The sequence below is a fragment of the Gasterosteus aculeatus genome, chromosome 7 (assembly GCF_964276395.1).
Source record: "Gasterosteus aculeatus chromosome 7, fGasAcu3.hap1.1, whole genome shotgun sequence".
NCBI classification, from domain to species: Eukaryota; Metazoa; Chordata; class Actinopteri; order Perciformes; family Gasterosteidae; genus Gasterosteus; species Gasterosteus aculeatus.
Genome location: NC_135694.1, coordinates 26,121,571 through 26,139,051, shown reverse-complemented (window position 1 = coordinate 26,139,051; position 17,481 = coordinate 26,121,571). Strand labels below are relative to the sequence as shown.

Genomic DNA, 17,481 nt, shown 5'->3' with positions numbered 1-17,481 from the left:
TCACTACGGAAAATGTAGCGGAGATTCTTTCTTTTCTTTTTTACTTTCTGGGCAATTATACTCTTATCTTTTTTTTAATACAACAACTTAGCTCAATAAAAGTAATAATGGCTCAAAGGGTATTCAATTATATACGATGACTTAAAATGCGCTATACTGAACGGTAGAGCAGAGAGTTAAAGGGAGGAAGCAACTTTTATTTTATGGATTTGGAATTTACCTACACCAAAAATCTTAAATGAATGGCTAAAATGTTAGAATTTTGTGTCAGTATTATATATCAACACATTGAATCCTACAGAAAAATGAGATCTAGCTCCAAGATGAGGATGCAGGTTTTATGCCTTATTAGTGTGTGAGGAAAGAGTGAGGACATGTGGGAGAGAATTGGGTAGCATGTGCTAAAAAGGTCATGTTTTTAATTTAGATCAATAATTTGCACCTGGTTGACTCCTTCTTCCACACATCTGTGTCAATTAATCTTACTTGAGGAAAGGTGATTTTTTTTCCTCCTCATGCCTCCATTGCAGCGTGACTTAAAAGCTCCTGACAGAGTCGGTGACAAAATGACAGCGTGTGGAAGGAGCGGAAACGCATTGAGAGATTCTTGTGGACAGCTTCATATTACTTGTTATTATTTTGAATGCATAATTATTCTGAAGCTGTTTTCTTCCTGAAGTTTAATTGGCACAGCTCATGCAAATGTGCAAAGATTTACAGGAAGCATCAAGAATGCAAATAAAGTAAAATGGGGGCATGTTTGCCGAAGCCCATGTGTTCCCATGTGTTCTCCTGACTCTCCCTCGCAGCGCAATGCTGCAATTTCATTACTACTAAAAGCCTACCATGCAATTTTCCGTTTTTATAACACTGCTATTCTCACATTTCTGTAGCTGTCTCTTTTGACATGGAAAATATAACGTTTTCAAGCAGCAGTCAATCAAAACTTTTTTTTTCTCAATTCAAAAACCTCAATGCCCTGCAGAGACCCAACAAGTGTTTGGAAAGAGAAAAATTACAGAGAGCGCAGCTGGGATTTGGACCAACAAAACGAGAGGAGGACGTGAAAGAAGATGTACAAATAACACAAGAGCAGTTGGGTCAGCGAGCTCAGACCGACGGCAACATCTCAAGGCAAAGCAAAGTGAGAGGAGGAAATAGGAGTGCAAGTTCAACATAAATAGATGATGCAATAACAGAGATAGATGGAAGCCAAAAAAGAAGACGGATGGACGGAGGGCAAAATAAACTGGAGATTTTTGTAAAAACAATTTAGAAAGAAATGCAGCAGTTCACATTTACAGAAGATCGAGACATGGAGCAACGGAAGAAGAGGGGTTGAAGTGGAGAAGTGAGGCGGGTGGTCGTCAGTGCACAAGCCTGAAGGGATGAAACATTACGCCCGGATAATGAAGATGGTTCTGCTCGGTCACACTCCACATTAGCCCCGAGTCAGGCCGACCCCAAAGTGTCAACAAGTTAATAGAATGGGTATCAGCGACTCTTTCACACGGCTGCTCCCACCCAAAAACAGCAATTATTTACAGGAATTTTCTAGATAATAAACACAGATACCTCTGCATGGAAATTAATAACAGGGCCGCAGCCTGAGGTACGGCCAAGATGGATAGGATTTAATGTGCGAGTGTGTGGAATTGTCGATTGTGTGGCCACTGGCATGACGGGCGTGTCGGTGTTTAATGGTCTGTCTGTTTAAATGAAAGACAAAGGTGCAGAGGTGTCAGCTGTGCATCTTGGTGCTTCTTTGTCAAAGGGTCTTTTGTTTTCTATGGACGGCAAATAAAATAAAATACCGTGTTGATATGTTGCTCCTTATTAATATTGGTTGTCTTCTGACAGAGGATTTCTAAATGTAGGGAGTAGATATTAAAAAATGAATGTCAGCACGTCGTCAATTAGTGGGAGAGGGAAGCAATGAAGCTCAGACGCATAGATTACAGGTCAAAGAAGCAGATGATAGATTGGCTGACTTCTTTTCCTTGACAATGTAAAATTGCTGAGCACTGCATCTTCTATAAAGCAACCAAATGGATATCTGTCTTTATATACACACCTCCTCAGACTCCACATCGACTAGAAGACTAACAAATTCTAGCACTTAAATTTGACTTATAAAGCCACTTATCTATAGAAAATTGCGAATTGGCCTATTTGATGAAATTGCACTTTCTTGTTTCTTGCTCTCCTGAGTTTGTATCCCTATGGATGAATGCACTTATTGTAAGTCGCGTTGGATAAAAGCGTCAGCTAAATGACATGTAATGTAATGTAATATATATAATATATATATTTATACATTTTATTTATTTATTGATTGTACTTATATGTCAGTAATGTTTGACCCTAAACATCAGCAGGCTAACATTGCTAATTAGCACCAAACATGAAGTAAAGTTGAGGCTGATGTTCACGAGTATTGTAAAATGATGATGATGATGATGATGATGATGATGATGATGATGATGATGATGATGATGATGATGATGATGATGATGATTGCGCTAGATAAAGGGTCAGTGAAACTAAATGTGCAAACATGAATATCTGTAGAAATTTTCTCACCAATTAATTCCATTGCTGTCAAGAAGTTTTACTTTAAACCACAACTCCCATCATCATGTGCATGCATCCTCTCCACCCCGAAGTCAGTAGGATTTCTCTTCTGGAACGTGGAATTTCTGCACGAAATGTCACAGGCATCCATCTCCTGGTTGCTGAGATACTAAACTTGCCAGCATGGCCAAAACACACGTGGTGTTGATTCTTTAACCCAGCATTTAGTTCAAAAGTGCTCTGTTTCCGTCTTTCTTCACACGGGAAATGTCTTGTGTAGAGTTAAAAACTTTGTAGCAGCCACATGGCACGTAAATCCTGAATAGATCCTCATGTTGGCTCAGAAAGTGTTTCTATAATATTCAAGTGACGTTTGCCAGTTTTGAAATAAGGTCTGTCAGCTTATGATATCAAAATCAAATCCTTCTTAAACTACAAGTGCAAAATGTGCGAGAGCCTCTAAATCTCTCTCGTTTATTTTTATTCCCACCGCAGTAAACATTTAAAGGAGGCGGCCATAAACAAACCAAGCATCTGAAAGTTTTATTTGAGCAAAATCAAATCGAGGGGGAGCTCTTTTAGACAATTTGCAAGCCTCCGTCTCAAGCAATTGGGTAAAGATGGGGTTGACAGCAGCGGGGATCAGATGCAGGGACCTGACAGGCAGCAGGACGCTCTGCAGCCGCTGCTCTTAGTGCTCGGGCTTGTAAATAACTTTACACAGCAGCTATGATTATGTTGTTATTTCATTCATCATTCATCAGTCAGCTCCGCCTGGCTGGATCTTTTTTATTAGTGCAGCCTTTTTGCTAATTCACTCCACAAAGGCAGATGCGCGAGTGATGCAAGCAAAGGGAGAGCAAAGAACAGAGGGAGAAACATTGGGAGAGAAGACAGAGAAGACCTTTGGCAAACTGCGGTAAATTGCTTGCAGTCCATAAAAAAAAGGTTTTGGGGACGAAAAGTTGATCCACATATCTGTTTTAATCAAAAGCTGACGCGAGAGTTGTCCTTTCGATTACCTTTGGCTGAAGACTGAAAACAAAATGGACGGCTGCTTTTTAGATTTGACTTTCCTGACATTTATTCTGATGTCACATTAATGACCACGGAGGCCTCGGCAGCTCTCTGGTTCAACATCACTGTTTCATGACCAGACCGAACAGGTCCTCTAAAAGCCGGAAGAGGCTACGAGTATAATTTTGGGGTAAGAGAGAATGTAGTAAGAATCTGCCTCAATTATTCACAATGTCGCACTTAAATGTGCTTAATATAAAATTCAGAGCATATTTAATGCATCCACGCGACTCTCAACCTGGCGATGGCTGAGCAGATAGCTCGCCGCTAACGAGCGAGCCAATGAGGCACGCTGACATGCACAGACATGCACTAAAAGCCCGCGCGGCCGGCCAAGATATGTGGACGAACAAAATAGCTCTAATAACAACAACACACACGGTGGGAGACTTCATTATATAAAGTAGAAACTACTAAACTATAAACATGGAAAATAGTTGATTGATGCTGTTAATGTTCCGAATATCTTCTAAAAAAGTAAAGCTTAAAAACACAATTAATTGATAATTCTCGCACTTAAAAATGTTGCATAAGGAGGTTAGAGGGAGTATGTTTTTTTTTAAGATGATAAAGAGGGTTGTGTATTTATTTTGCCTCTGACGCTGTAATCACACCACAGTTGCATCATGCGTTGCTATTGTGTGGCCCTGTTGTGGTGAGTGCAAGTGTGTGACTGCTAGTGTGTTTGTGTGTGTCCAATTGTGATGTGAGGTACTGGTTTGCTCATTTTCATTTGTGTTTTCTTTTTGCAATTGTGAAATCATATCATGAACCCTCAGAACAATATAGAATGTTGACACATGACCAATTCATTTCTTGTCCCTCACCGCTGCTGTCTCTCCTTCTCTGTCTGTGTGTGTGTGTGTGTGTGTGTGGGTGTGTGTGTGTGTGTGTGTGTGTGTGTGTGTGTGTGTGTGTGTGTGTGCTTGTTTTAGTCCATTTTTGATCGGTTCTGGATATTGTGATACTATGACTGGAGGAAAATCAGATATGCTGCTCCATCCTCGTAGTATAATTAACAACAGATGCTGAAGCTCAAAACCCTGGTGTCTCCAGATGGCCTCAGAAAGTTTCTCTAGCACTGTTTTTATTCTTTTTGAATTTATTTATTTAACTGTTACTTTTCAAGGATAGTCCCATTGAGACTTACAATAAAGAAGTTTCACACGTAGAATTATTTGAAAACAATTGACATGAAGATGATGAGTAAGAAAAAAGGAAATGGCTTAGCAACCAATGAGTTAGTAGAGACGTTTAGTTATGGGACTTTTATATTCTGTCTTTTAAAACAGTGTGCGCACTCAAACACATCTCTGCAGTGTTGTTTGGGATATGTTTTTGGATGTCAATTAATATTAATATAGTACTTACATATTAATTATTTTTTGTCTTATTTAATTTGGGTTGCCAATTTACTGTTTGCACACCATAAGAACCTGGAATCAACGTAAAAATAATTAATTCAGAGTTTAAAATAAAAGCTTGTCTACATAAAAGCCGTTAACAAAATATATCACAAACACAGGAAATATGTCAAATCAAATCAATCAATAATCAATACAAATTATGAGGAAAATAGCTGGAGATATACATTTTCAGGAGACCAGACACTGTCTATCACATCAGCTGTGAAGTTATTCAATTATTTTCTCCTTACTCTCATCAGTGGTTAATTAAAAACTGAGAATAATCTTTTTTTAAAGCCACTGTATGCGAGGGAGAAACAAAGAGTAAGACGGAAACAGAGAGAGAGCGAGAGAGAGGAGGGAGTCTTTTTTTAACTTTCCAAATTGACTGGGCTCCCTCTCCTTCTAAAGGCACAAAGTGTCTTGCCATTCATGAGCATGAATAACACAAAAAGTGAAATAGTGGCATAATGGGAACTGTGAGGTTAAGGCTTTCTCCGAGTCTATGAGGCCTACGACGTGCAGCTTCTTCTTCTTTGAAAAAAGAGCAGTTCCCTGTCAGCGGTTACAAGGGTGCAGAGAGCTTCACCCAAGGCAACGCAGGCAGTGATGCTCTCGTGTCAGCGCGTTCATGAAAAGTGTCCCGAGCTGCAGTGAACATAACCCAGTTCGAGAGGAGCGGCCTGACAGTCCCGGCCGTGCAGAGCCTCGTGGCAGCAGACGGTGAGCATCAGCGTTTGACATGAAACTGAAGTGTTGTGTTTGGTCCACGGGGGGCATGTCGTCTGTTGCTTGAACGTGGGACGCCCTCAAAAGCCAGATTGGTGCGGTTAATGTTACCAAACCATGATGCACCGCTCTGAGCGTGGGAACCTTCCATTGAGAGTAGCAGCTGAGGCCAGTTCAACAAAAGAAGGCAGTGGCTCTCCAGCAAGGATGTAAACATCGGCTACAACAATGGGAAAGAACTGTGCAGGTGGGCTGCGTGAGTTTCCACTGCAAAGGTGAACACAACTGTTAACGTGTGGCACCAGTACTGCAGGATGATGAGGGTGAAAATATTGTGGCCCGTAAGGGTCAAGTCAAGCTCTGGAAATGATTGGTGTTTTGGGCTTAAAGAGTTCGCAAGAGTTTGTTTATACCTGGATAGTTACGTTGTGGTTTTGATTCACTCTCACAGAAAACCACAAGCCAACTGTTCAGTAACTCCTGTCAGCAGCAAACAGCCGACAGACGCAGTCTGTCTGTGACAGGCTGGTAAAGTCAGTAGCCGCTAAAGAGCCCGATATTTCCCTCAGGAGTTGGTAGAAACAGAAACACTTTTGGAAATTTCTAATGTTTTTTCAGTAATTGCTGAAATTGTGTGGTTTCTTTCTCCACTTTAAAGGATGATATGTCAGTGTTGTGTTCGTAACTTTCTGCTGAACCCATCTGGCTAAAGGTTAACGGTTATTATTATTTTATGCTGTATTTATCGGGTCTGTCTATCTTCCACAATCTTCTTTAAACTGGCTGTTATTGCGTAGAATGTAACTATGTATGCACATATCTTGTGCATCAACGTTGGGATCGCCACCAAAATCCAAAATAGAACTCGAACAAACTTTGGCTCCACAGCGTTTAAAACGACGGGTCCACTGGGAGGTCGGCCAGGTTTAAGAGGTCAGAGTTGCAGAGGACGTCAGTTTGAAAGGTCAAATGTTTAACCACAGTGTTGACTTCTAGAGTTCTCGGGCATTTCGCAGGACGACAGTCTAAAAAGTGTGTACTGACTTTGTCACAGATGTTTAGGAGATCCAAATAACCCACACGGTTTGTATGCTGTTTCCATTACATTTACATGGGTCTTGGATGCCGTCTTCATCAACAGTGTCTCTAACAGCAGTGTCACGACACCCGCTGTCTTCTAACCCCGATTAAACCTTTGTGTCCTGTAATGTCCTTTAATCATCCCTTGAAAGATCTACTCACTTACAACAGAGGACGAGTTGGAAAATGCACCTGATTACCTGAGAGCATTGCACCAGGAAGACAACGTGCAGTCCTGTTATGAATATGTCTGCATGGGTTTCGTGGAGGAAAGAAAATGGATATTCAGAATCCACGTATCCTTGAATCATAAAATATTAAGACATGTGTTTACATAGTCGTGTGTGCAGCAGCAACCCATCAGGCTCACCCTCGCGCTGGGCTGCCATTTCTGACCTGAATTACGTCTTTTGATCATTTCGCTGGCTTTTTTTTTTTACCAGCCGTGTTGTTTTTTGCCTTTGCGGGCCTTCGTAACAAAACGTGGTCCCGGAGACACCGGCTGTAACGAGAGCCGCCACGGAAGCAGGTTCGAGGACTTTCCCAGGTTTCTCCGTGTGTAGACGGATTCTGACGGTGTGTATTTGAGATCAACATGAAAGCTTGAGGTTGAACGTGGGTGTTGCGGCCATTGACCCTTTCCACCCCTGGCCTGATTTTCTGTGATCTTTAGTAAATTCATCTGTGCACCATAACTCCTGTCGTTGACCATAATGATTTAATATGACTTTTAACTGTTTTTTTTTCCAGCTGAAATATAATGCAGCATCTGGATTAAAGCAAGGCCGACTCAGACGGACTTGGCATCATTTGCTCTCAACAGCTGGGTGAATGAGTGCAATCCATATTGCTCAAAGAAGGACCAGGAGTAAAAGGGGCATTGCATTACAGGAAATAATGACACCGGTGTAAAAGCATATCGCTGAAAGAGGTTTTCCATACGAATTAGTCGGTTACATGTTCCCAATGTCCTGTGAAGTTGGATGGGGGAGGGGCATGTAACCTTAGATTTATTGTGTCTGCACCCGCTCAGCTCAGCACCTGTCCCTAAAGGCAAATTAATCCCGTACCCAAAACATACCCCTCTCCCCCACCTCTGTGCACGGACACGACACATCTGTCTCAGCCGTTACCCACGGCCGGACATGTTTCTGGGCCGCGTCTCACGCCACCTTCGTACAAAGGTCACTACAGCGCAGCACTTTGACTCTTCCCTCCTCGTGTGACCTCAATGTAGGTAAAGAATAGACAACAGAACACGATGGCCAGAGGAAAGAGACTCGAGATCTTAACACTGCCTCACAATGGTGTATTCAACAGGGGGCTTTCCTGCCTTTTCGAGGGATTTATGTGTTTTTAAAGCACGGTGCTCAACTGCAATGCTTACTATCAATACAGTAATTATTTGAATGAAGGCCTTTTTTTCTTTTTACATCTTTTAATTGATACATTGACATTTGCAAAGGACGTGATCATTTTTACTGCGTCATAAATCCCACTGAGGCCATCTGGCTCAGACCAGTGTGCCTGTGAACGCAGAGTGGTGCAGGGGCCCAGTGCTCAGGTGGTCGCTGCCCCGATAAGACATGGCTGTTGGCTATTCTCAGTTTAGCTAGAGAACATCATCAACGGCCAATCACGGGGTTCTGGCACCGGACCCTGAAGATCAAAACCACGGGGACGAGGCATGCGTGTAAAGCGGCTTATTCACGCTTACTTACACAAATGTAACAGATGTACAGAATTTTTTTTTGCTTTGACTGGGAAATAATCCTGGTTTCCTTTTGCATAAAAAATATGTTTTCTATTGCCTTGACACTTGTCTAATATTATTTCCAAGTATCGTGTTAGCTCTCATGGCCGAACCTGTGGCGGCATGATGCTGCATCTATTTATTTAACTAACAGCTGCGAAGAGAAGTAAGAGAAGAAAACAACAACAAAAAGCAATAGTAGCTGCGCTTCTTTTAACGAGGAGTTCACATTATTTGGTTTGGGGCAGATTCATTAAACACATTTGATCTCTGCCTATGAAGATCACTACCGGTTTGTATTATTTACACCCGTCGAATATCCCAAAACTCTGCAAGAAAACAAATTTTGTAGTTTAAAATTATCCCCAGCAAATCCAAACAACATTTAATAGGTTAAAATATTTATGCATTTCATGGATTTTTTTTTTTCATGGAACAGCTTTGAGTCCCGAGGTGAAGGTGTGTACAACACAACACACACACACACACACACACACACACACACACACACACACACCAATATTGTTGGCATATTCCCCTTCTCAATTACACAAACGTCTTAAAACTCGGTCTCAGCAGGTCCGTCCTGCACTTCACTGCCCCGTACCTGAAGGATATTTGTGTGTTGGGTTTGTTTAAGTGAAGTGTGCGTGGGCGAGAGAGAGAGAGAGAGAGAGAGAAAGAGAGAGAGAGATGAAAACAAAGAAGACAGGCAGGGCTGAGTGAAAGGCATGTACTATATATGTCCCGTCCCTCCTTCGTGCTGCTCAGTGAGCCATGTACCCGGCCTTGTAGACGGCAACGTACTTGATTACTTTGTCAGTCTTCTAAAGTGGCTTTTTCACTGCGGAGGAACAGGAAGACGCGTCCGACAGAGGATGTCCAACGGAGAGGAAGAAGTGCAGGGGGGGGGGGGGGGGGGGGGGGAGAGGAGACGCTGCATCCAAATGGAGGGAAATTTATATTTTGAGGTCCTGGGGGGATAAATAATGAAGAACCATCAAACACGTCACGTTTTTTCAAACCAAACAACCAGGACTTCGTGTCATGTGTCTCGTGCAGCTGCTCTGCATATAACCAACTCTACTTCTGCTGTTACATACTTAAAAAGAATGAAATAAAACAAATTCACCCATCAAATATAAGGATAACCAGCACATTATTTTACCTATAAGAATGCACATTTTCAAGATCAAAATTGATTAATTAAATTCAATTGATTAATTAACACGTTTAAAAGCTTTTAAAAATGATATATTTTACAATTACATATAATGGGTGTTTTATTCCTCCAGTTAGACAGCGCCACCCGTTGGCCACATCAGGTACTCACCTCTTCATACCATCATCCCCACGCACCGAATGTCTGCCTCACTACACATGCCTGCTTCTCTCTAAAATATGAATATGTTACATGACACACGGACGCAACTGTGATAAGAGGATCTATATTTGTAATTACAGTGACGCTTTGTACGGTTTCTATCTATTGATGCTTGAGGCAGTGCGTAAGAGGCATGTGTTTAAAAAAAACGCTTCGTCCCCGTTTGTATGAAAGAGAAGTTTCTCTTCCAAACCTTACAAGAGAAACGCCCCAGACAAACAATGAGCCGTCTCTTTGATTAATAGGCAGTTGTCGTGTGGGTTTTAGTGGCCCCTCGGTTGGCGCACACCTGTTGTTCTACTGTTTCAAGGGTGCATGCAGGTCTTTTGAGCCTCTGAAAGTGTTGGATCTAAAACTGTTGTACTTTTGCATCAGCTGAAGATCTTAAAGGTCTTCGGCTGATCGTATCTTTTTTTTGAGCGTAAGGTTGAAAGTAGGCAATCAGATAATACACATTACTGGCACAAGGAAGAGTCATTATATTACTGTTCTTTCAAAACTCACTACTGAATTAGATATTGATTAAATAGTAAATGTTTGAGAGCAAATGCAGATGATACTGAGAATAGAAGGGGGACTCAGCAGAGCATAAAATAGTTTTTCAAAAGAAGTAAATGACTGAAGGCTTACATTATCAGCAGTTGTTTATCATACACTCAGAAAGTTGGACACTTATGGAATACTTGACCCAGCAGGGTGTATTGGTCGGTGTGGCAGCGGCTGAATAGGAAAGACAACTCGACCTTTACTCACAAGGTCTGGCAGATCAATCCCCGCCTCCCTACTGTCCGCATGTCAAAGTGTCCTTGGGTCTGAAGTCCAAGGTGCTCCACATCAGTGTTACTGTAAATAGTAACAGGGACATCGTAGGGGTCGTCAGCAAGCAATATTTATATGTGTACAAATGTATTCTTATATTTATGTTGTATGTATATATGCTGTAATTCTTGTACCTGTACTCTTATATTTTGCCCTTGCGTGTAAAGCACTTCCATTTTTCATCAATGAAATGTGAATATAAATACAGTAACCATTGCCAAATTGCCATTGGCTACTAGGCAGCCAAATCATAATAATTTGATTTAGCCATCCAGTTGCTTTAATCCATCTTCTGTTCGCATCAGTTATTTTCACCCGAATCTTAGGGATCCTCAGGAAGTTAGGGACAACCCTGCTCTGAACAGGGTTGAGCCCGGGGCTCAGAATGACAATATCCCAAATTTGAAATTAACTCAGGGCTAACAGAGCCCTAAGCCCTAAACTACGGGAGGTTACAGACAAAAGCTAAATATAGCCTTAATGATGTTGTGATGTCGGTTGAGGAGATGCATGCCTTAAGGACCTGAGCGTGCACAACATATTACATATTTTAGTCAAGTCAGTGACTGTTGTTCCTTTTAGGAGTCATTATTTATATTAATATCTGAATAACTAAGCTGCCCTTGATTTTGCACTACATTTTAGTCTTTGATTGGTAATGTTTATTGGTTAGGCCTGTTATGAAAAATATAGAACGTTTTTTGGTATTATCAGTCTTACAAAGGCAGGGCAGTATTAACATGTTTCCATGTGCCGGCCAGCTGAAAAATACATGGTTTCTATAAAAGATATGGTGAGAAAAGCAAATGTTGTTTTTCCTCACACGAAACTTTTCTGACACTGGTGCTTTTATTTTGGAAGTAAGAGGAACGCAGAAGTGACGTCATTCTTGGTGGGCGGGACTACCTCTTGTAACTTCCACCAATAGCATTCTTGCTTGGTAAAATATGAAAATGGCGGCTCTCTGTAGTGAGTTTGGGGACCTGGTGCAAATCAAGAAACAGCTAATATCGGTGATATCGCTTTGTAAAGAAAGAGGACTTTTACACAGCTCTAAGTGGTGAGATTATTGCTACTAATTTAGTTTGAACTGCCCTTCTCTCTGTTACGCGCTGTTGCATTAACTTAGCGTTGACGCTTGTCAGTTAACGTTAGCTTGTTGACAAGTTTCATTATATCAATTTAGCTAAAGCCGATTAATACATTAGATAATTACACAACGCTATTAAGGCCATCTCCTAGTTGAGTCCTTCTTTACGTGATTTCTGAAGTTTGAATGTATATAGCTTAGTTATCAATGCTAACGTTAGCTAGCTACAAGATGTGTAACCTTAACGCTATTTCTCTAACGTTAACAGTTAATGGATTTAAATTATAGATGTTGTCAATTGTCTCCTATTAGCAAAAATACAACGCTGACACTACTGGACAATGTTCGTTCGTTTGAAAATCGAGTAACGCGGTGTTCCATGCGTTGTGTGTTTACCTTTCAGGGCATCTGAATTGGCGTTTGCGTTGAGTCCTCTTCCCAAGGATGAGTTACCGCCGTCCCCTCCTTTCACTGAGGTTTGTCCATGATTCCTTTTTTTAGCTGTGATCAGTCATTTTAATTACTGCTGTTTTATCAGTATCACACGTGGACCGTCTAATTGTTCTACTAATTCAAGCTTTCTAATATTTACACACAGTATCATGTGTCAAGTGAAATATTCCAACCAGAAGTATCCACATTGAGTGACTGCATCATTCCATTAAATGGAAGAAATATTCTTTTTTTTGTGTCATGTTATACACATCCTCAAAATTCACCCACCCATGGTGCTCGGGGGAAGAATTCAAAATGAGGTTTTTCAAAGAATAAAGAAATGCAGAAAATCTAGTCTGGTGGCTCCATTGTTGAGCACATCGAGCTGGATGCGAGTCTTATGTTTTAAGTTGGTTCTTGTACTTTGCACTGACCAACAAAGGAACCAGCTAAGCAAAGACACACTTTTGAGCTTTGACTGTTTTACACAAGGAGGAAATAAATATGTGGTGCAAAGCTGCAGCATTCTCACGTCTGGTTTGCCATTTAATGTTAACCTCTTCTGTCCAGAAAGTAAAGGTTCTACTGCCCTCTGGTGACAATTGGCTTCATGTAGAAACAAAATAGTTTCCCGACAATTTCTACAATATGAGAATATATTTGTTTTTCAATGAAATTTTATTTGATTAATGAACTTGACTGTATAAAGATGATGTGGCTTTTTCTCTATTTCATTGTCTTCACAAATACAGGACGACGCGCAAGACCTGGATGCACTTACTGTGGCCAAATCCTACTTTGACCTAAAAGAGTATGACCGTGCTGCTTACTTTCTGAGAGGCTGCTGCAGTCGGAAGGCCTATTTCCTCTATATGTATTCTCGCTATCTGGTAGGATTCTTTCAATTTTGGCCAGCGTTGAAAAGACTGCTTTCAGTGTGATTGCAATGCTTGGGAATCGTCGTAAAAATTGTCCCTTTTTGTGTCTAAAGTCAGGTGAGAAAAAGAAGGATGATGAGACTGTGGACAGCCTGGGTGAGGACTTCTCTTACTTCGCATTGTGTTTGAAATATTCAATATTTTTGTTACCTTACATGCTCAACTTTTTTGTGATTTCATTTTGCTGTACAAGGTCCTCTGGAAAAGGGTCAGGTGCGCAACGAGGCCCTGCGAGAACTGCGAGTTGAGCTCAGCAAGAAGCACAATGCTGGAGAGTTGGACGGTTTTACCTTGTACCTGTAAGAACTGTTCCTCCAATGTGTGTGTATACTTACATCAGATCATTCAGAGGAATACAATGGACTTCTCATGAGCTGCATACGTGTGTGTGTTTGTAAAAATACAGGTATGGGGTGGTGCTACGGAAGCTTGATCTGCTGAAGGAGTCGGTGGAGGTGTTTGTTGAGGCAATTCATGCACTGCCGCTTCACTGGGGCGCCTGGCTGGAGCTTAGTAACCTTGTCACCAACATTGAAATGGTGACTGCCTTTTGTGTTTACATGTACACATTGTGGAGAAGGTGAATGTGCCCGGATCCACAGGAACCGTTTTCCGCTGAAAAGCACTTCTCGCAACACAACCTTATGACCACTAATATATGCTTTACAAAGACACTTTAAAGAAAGGCATCTCAGGTAATTATATGGATGGAAATTATTCATTGGTTCTTGGTTCTTCTTCTGCAGCTGAAGTCCCTCTCGCTCCCAGACTGCTGGATTAAGGACTTCTTCATGGCCCACATGTACACAGAGCTACAGATGATCAAAGAAGCATTGCAGAAATACCAGAACCTCATTGATGCCGGCTTTTCGAAGAGCACCTACATCATCTCACAGATTGCCGTCGCCTACCACAACATCAGAGGTTTTAGATTCTACCTTTTCAATGAGACTTGTGCCTCTCAGAAGATTGTGATGGAAGATCTGTTTTAACAGGCTCTATTTATTTCAGATATTGACCAAGCTTTGGCTCTCTTCAACCAGTTGAGGGAGCAGGATCCATATCGCATTGACAACATGGACACATTCTCCAACTTACTCTATGTCAAAGTGGGTTCATGTCACTCTCTTATCTTTTATTTGACCTTTGTAAGTTCGTATGATCTAAGTGTTGTTTTTTTTTCAACTTTCTGTGGCTTTAACAGAGCATGAAGCCAGAGTTGAGTTACTTGGCCCACAACCTGGTTGAGATCGACAAGTACAGAGTGGAGACGTGCTGTGTTATTGGTAAGAAAATCCAATCTGATCAACACTGATTGAATTGTGATGCCACAATTGGTTTTACGAATGCATGAAAAATATTGTAACTTGTCAAACATTTTAAAGTCAACATTACAAATTTCAGTAATTTGAGTATCAAGTTGTGTCTCATCCACAGGTAACTATTATAGTTTACGCTCTCAGCACGAGAAGGCAGCTCTGTACTTCCAGCGCGCCCTCAAACTGAACCCCCGATGCCTCGGTGCCTGGACCCTCATGGGCCATGAGTACATGGAGATGAAGAACACTTCGGCTGCCATCCAGGCCTACCGGTCAGCATGTTAAAATGCATCTTTATTCTCACTGTGTTCAGAACCAGATAATCGATTCCTCAAAACCCTTGGTGGTGACGGGAGTTTAGAGCAACCAGGTGGTAGACCGATCCCTGCTGCCTTTGGGCACAGAGATAATTGTAGCTGACTTTAGGCGTGTGGGCTTTGTAGGTACCTGGGAAGCTTGTGGGTTTTTTTTGTGTAAATGTTGGAGTTGAGACCTTTCACAGCAGCGCGTGACGGATTCATAGCCACTGTGTCGTTGCTGCCTGTGGTTTCCTCGTATTGATGTGCGTTCTTTCCATCAGGCACGCCATTGAAGTGAACAAGCGGGACTACCGTGCCTGGTACGGCCTCGGTCAGACATACGAGATCCTCAAGATGCCCTTTTACTGTTTGTACTATTATCGAAAAGCCCACCAGCTCAGGTACGGGTTTGCTCAGCAGGAGGAAAAAGAAGAATTCAAATATTTTTAAAGAAAACATTTTAGAATCCACCAAATTCTAACCGGGGCCTGTTTTTTAGGCCCAATGACTCGCGTATGTTGGTCGCACTGGGGGAAAGCTACGAGAAGCTGTCGCAGCAAGTGGAAGCCAAGAAGGTACGCATGTCACACCCGTCGCTGAGGCCCGCTTTGCGTAATTAGTCCTCCTCCAACCTCCTGGCTTTTTTTTGTCTAGTGTTACTGGAGAGCATACTCTGTTGGAGATGTAGAGAAAATGGCTCTACTGAAGTTGGCAAAGTAAGTCTCCGTTTACTTTCTCCTACGTCACCTTTTCTTCAACATGAATGCATAAGATTTGAGCAGCAGTTTCGCCGTTGTCACATTTCGACATGTTGATTGAATCATTGAGAAATGGAGGCTAAGCGTTGGTCTGCTGGTTCCTTCGACAGGCTCCACGAACAGCTGACTGAGTCGGATGATGCTGCCCAGTGTTACATGCTTTACATCCAAGATATCTTCTCTTGTGGGGTAAGCATGTTGGAATACAACAATACCTATTCAGATTTGACACTTCTGTCCACATGCTTTTTTACATTTATGACGTTTTCTTTTCTTTTTTATGACATACAACTATATTGGGACATTTTGACCTTCTTTCAATGAACCCTTGATAGCATATTAAATGATGTTAATACAACCTTTTTATGACATGATATGTGACTTTTGAAAGGAAATGTATATGCCACAGCTGACACTTTTATCCAAAGCGACATACATTGCATTTTTAGCCCGGGGAGTAATTAGGGGTTAGGTGTCTTGCTCAGGGACACTTCGACATGGAGCAGCCAGGGCTCATACCGCCAAACTTGCGTTTTACGGCGCCCCCTCTACTCCATGCGCCGAACGGCTACTCCATTTAAGAGCTTCAAGTCAAACTGGAATGACCCGAGATCCTTTAAGTCTTCCTAGAGTTGGAGGCTATTGAATGCATGTGGGTTCTAAAATGAAGAATATAAAATGCATGCACTGTAATTGTTTGGAAGAAATCCATTTCTGATCCCGTATCCTCATCGCAGGAACAGCTGGAGCACGCGGAGGTGAGCACAGCCCTGCGGTACCTGGGTCAGTACTATTTCAAGAACAAGCTCTATGACGAGGCGTCCCTCTGCGCTCAGCGCTGTTGCGACTACAACGACGTAAGTGCGCCGTGCCGCGGTTCCCTGTGGTCGGAGTGGAAGTGGAAGGAACGCGCTAAGTGGTGTCTGTGGTCGTTGTGCCCGCAGGCTCGCGAGGAGGGGAAGGCGCTGTTGAGGCAGATCTCGCAGGTCAGAGATCAGACTGAGACGCCGTCGGCTGATCTGTTTGCGCCGCTCTCAAACAACAACACGCCCGTCAGGAGGGTGTCGCCGCTCAACCTCATCTCCTTTACACCCTGACACTCACGCTCATCCACCGGCCTCAAAAATGGACAATTGGGTATCCATCGACCCGGGGGGGGGGGGAGGAGAAGAAGGGTTAGAAGGATTTACTTGTTGATGCATAGATTTCTTAATGACATTAAAGTAACATTTTGTTTGTAAAATGTTCACTCCTGATAATTTGTCTCCAGGAAGAGATACTGTGTAGCATAGACAAAGTGTCATTTTAATATTTCTATCGTGGGAACTATCCTAGAGCAATGTTTTTTATCAATCCCCTGACTGAACTGCTACCCCGTATCAATGTGTGCAGCGGCCCCACAGTCCCTCTTCTGCAAGAATGTGGTGTGATGGAGGAACAGCGCCTGAGGTGGGCAGCTTCTATCAGGGTCTCTGCAACTTGAACTGGTTTAAAAGGAAAGTCAACTGAAGGCTGGCACATGCTTCTGCGTCGTGGCGTCAACGCACTCGTTTCAATTCATGGTTCTGCGCGTGTTGCAGAGCAATTCACCTCCAGAACAGGCGGAGTAACGTGTTTTTGTTGACGACCTAAAGAGTCACGTCTATTTGTTTATCATAGACTTGATTGCCCCGTGCATCGCTGCTTTTCATCAAGGACACATTTGTCCCGTATTTTCCTCCACAACTTTGTGCACCTCTCGACCGGCGTTTGCGGCGATCTCCCTCCGTGAATCCAACCCGCTTCTACAACCGCCAATGACGGCTTGTAGAAGCGGTCAT

At 42.3% G+C, this 17,481-nt stretch overlaps 1 protein-coding gene across 1 annotated transcript; it reads left to right on the top strand.

Moving 5' to 3' along the window:
- Window positions 1-11,728: 11,728 nt before the first annotated feature.
- On the top strand, window positions 11,729-16,904 carry cdc23 (CDC23 (cell division cycle 23, yeast, homolog)). Its single transcript, XM_040182958.2, has 16 exons — window positions 11,729-11,882; window positions 12,316-12,388; window positions 13,100-13,237; window positions 13,339-13,381; window positions 13,479-13,584; window positions 13,692-13,824; window positions 14,032-14,209; window positions 14,297-14,394; window positions 14,490-14,571; window positions 14,723-14,876; window positions 15,185-15,304; window positions 15,403-15,478; window positions 15,558-15,619; window positions 15,772-15,850; window positions 16,399-16,518; window positions 16,606-16,904. The coding sequence occupies exons 1-16, from the start codon at window positions 11,770-11,772 to the stop codon at window positions 16,756-16,758; spliced, it is 1,728 nt and encodes a 575-aa protein (XP_040038892.1). The 5' UTR covers window positions 11,729-11,769; the 3' UTR covers window positions 16,759-16,904.
- Window positions 16,905-17,481: the final 577 nt, after the last annotated feature.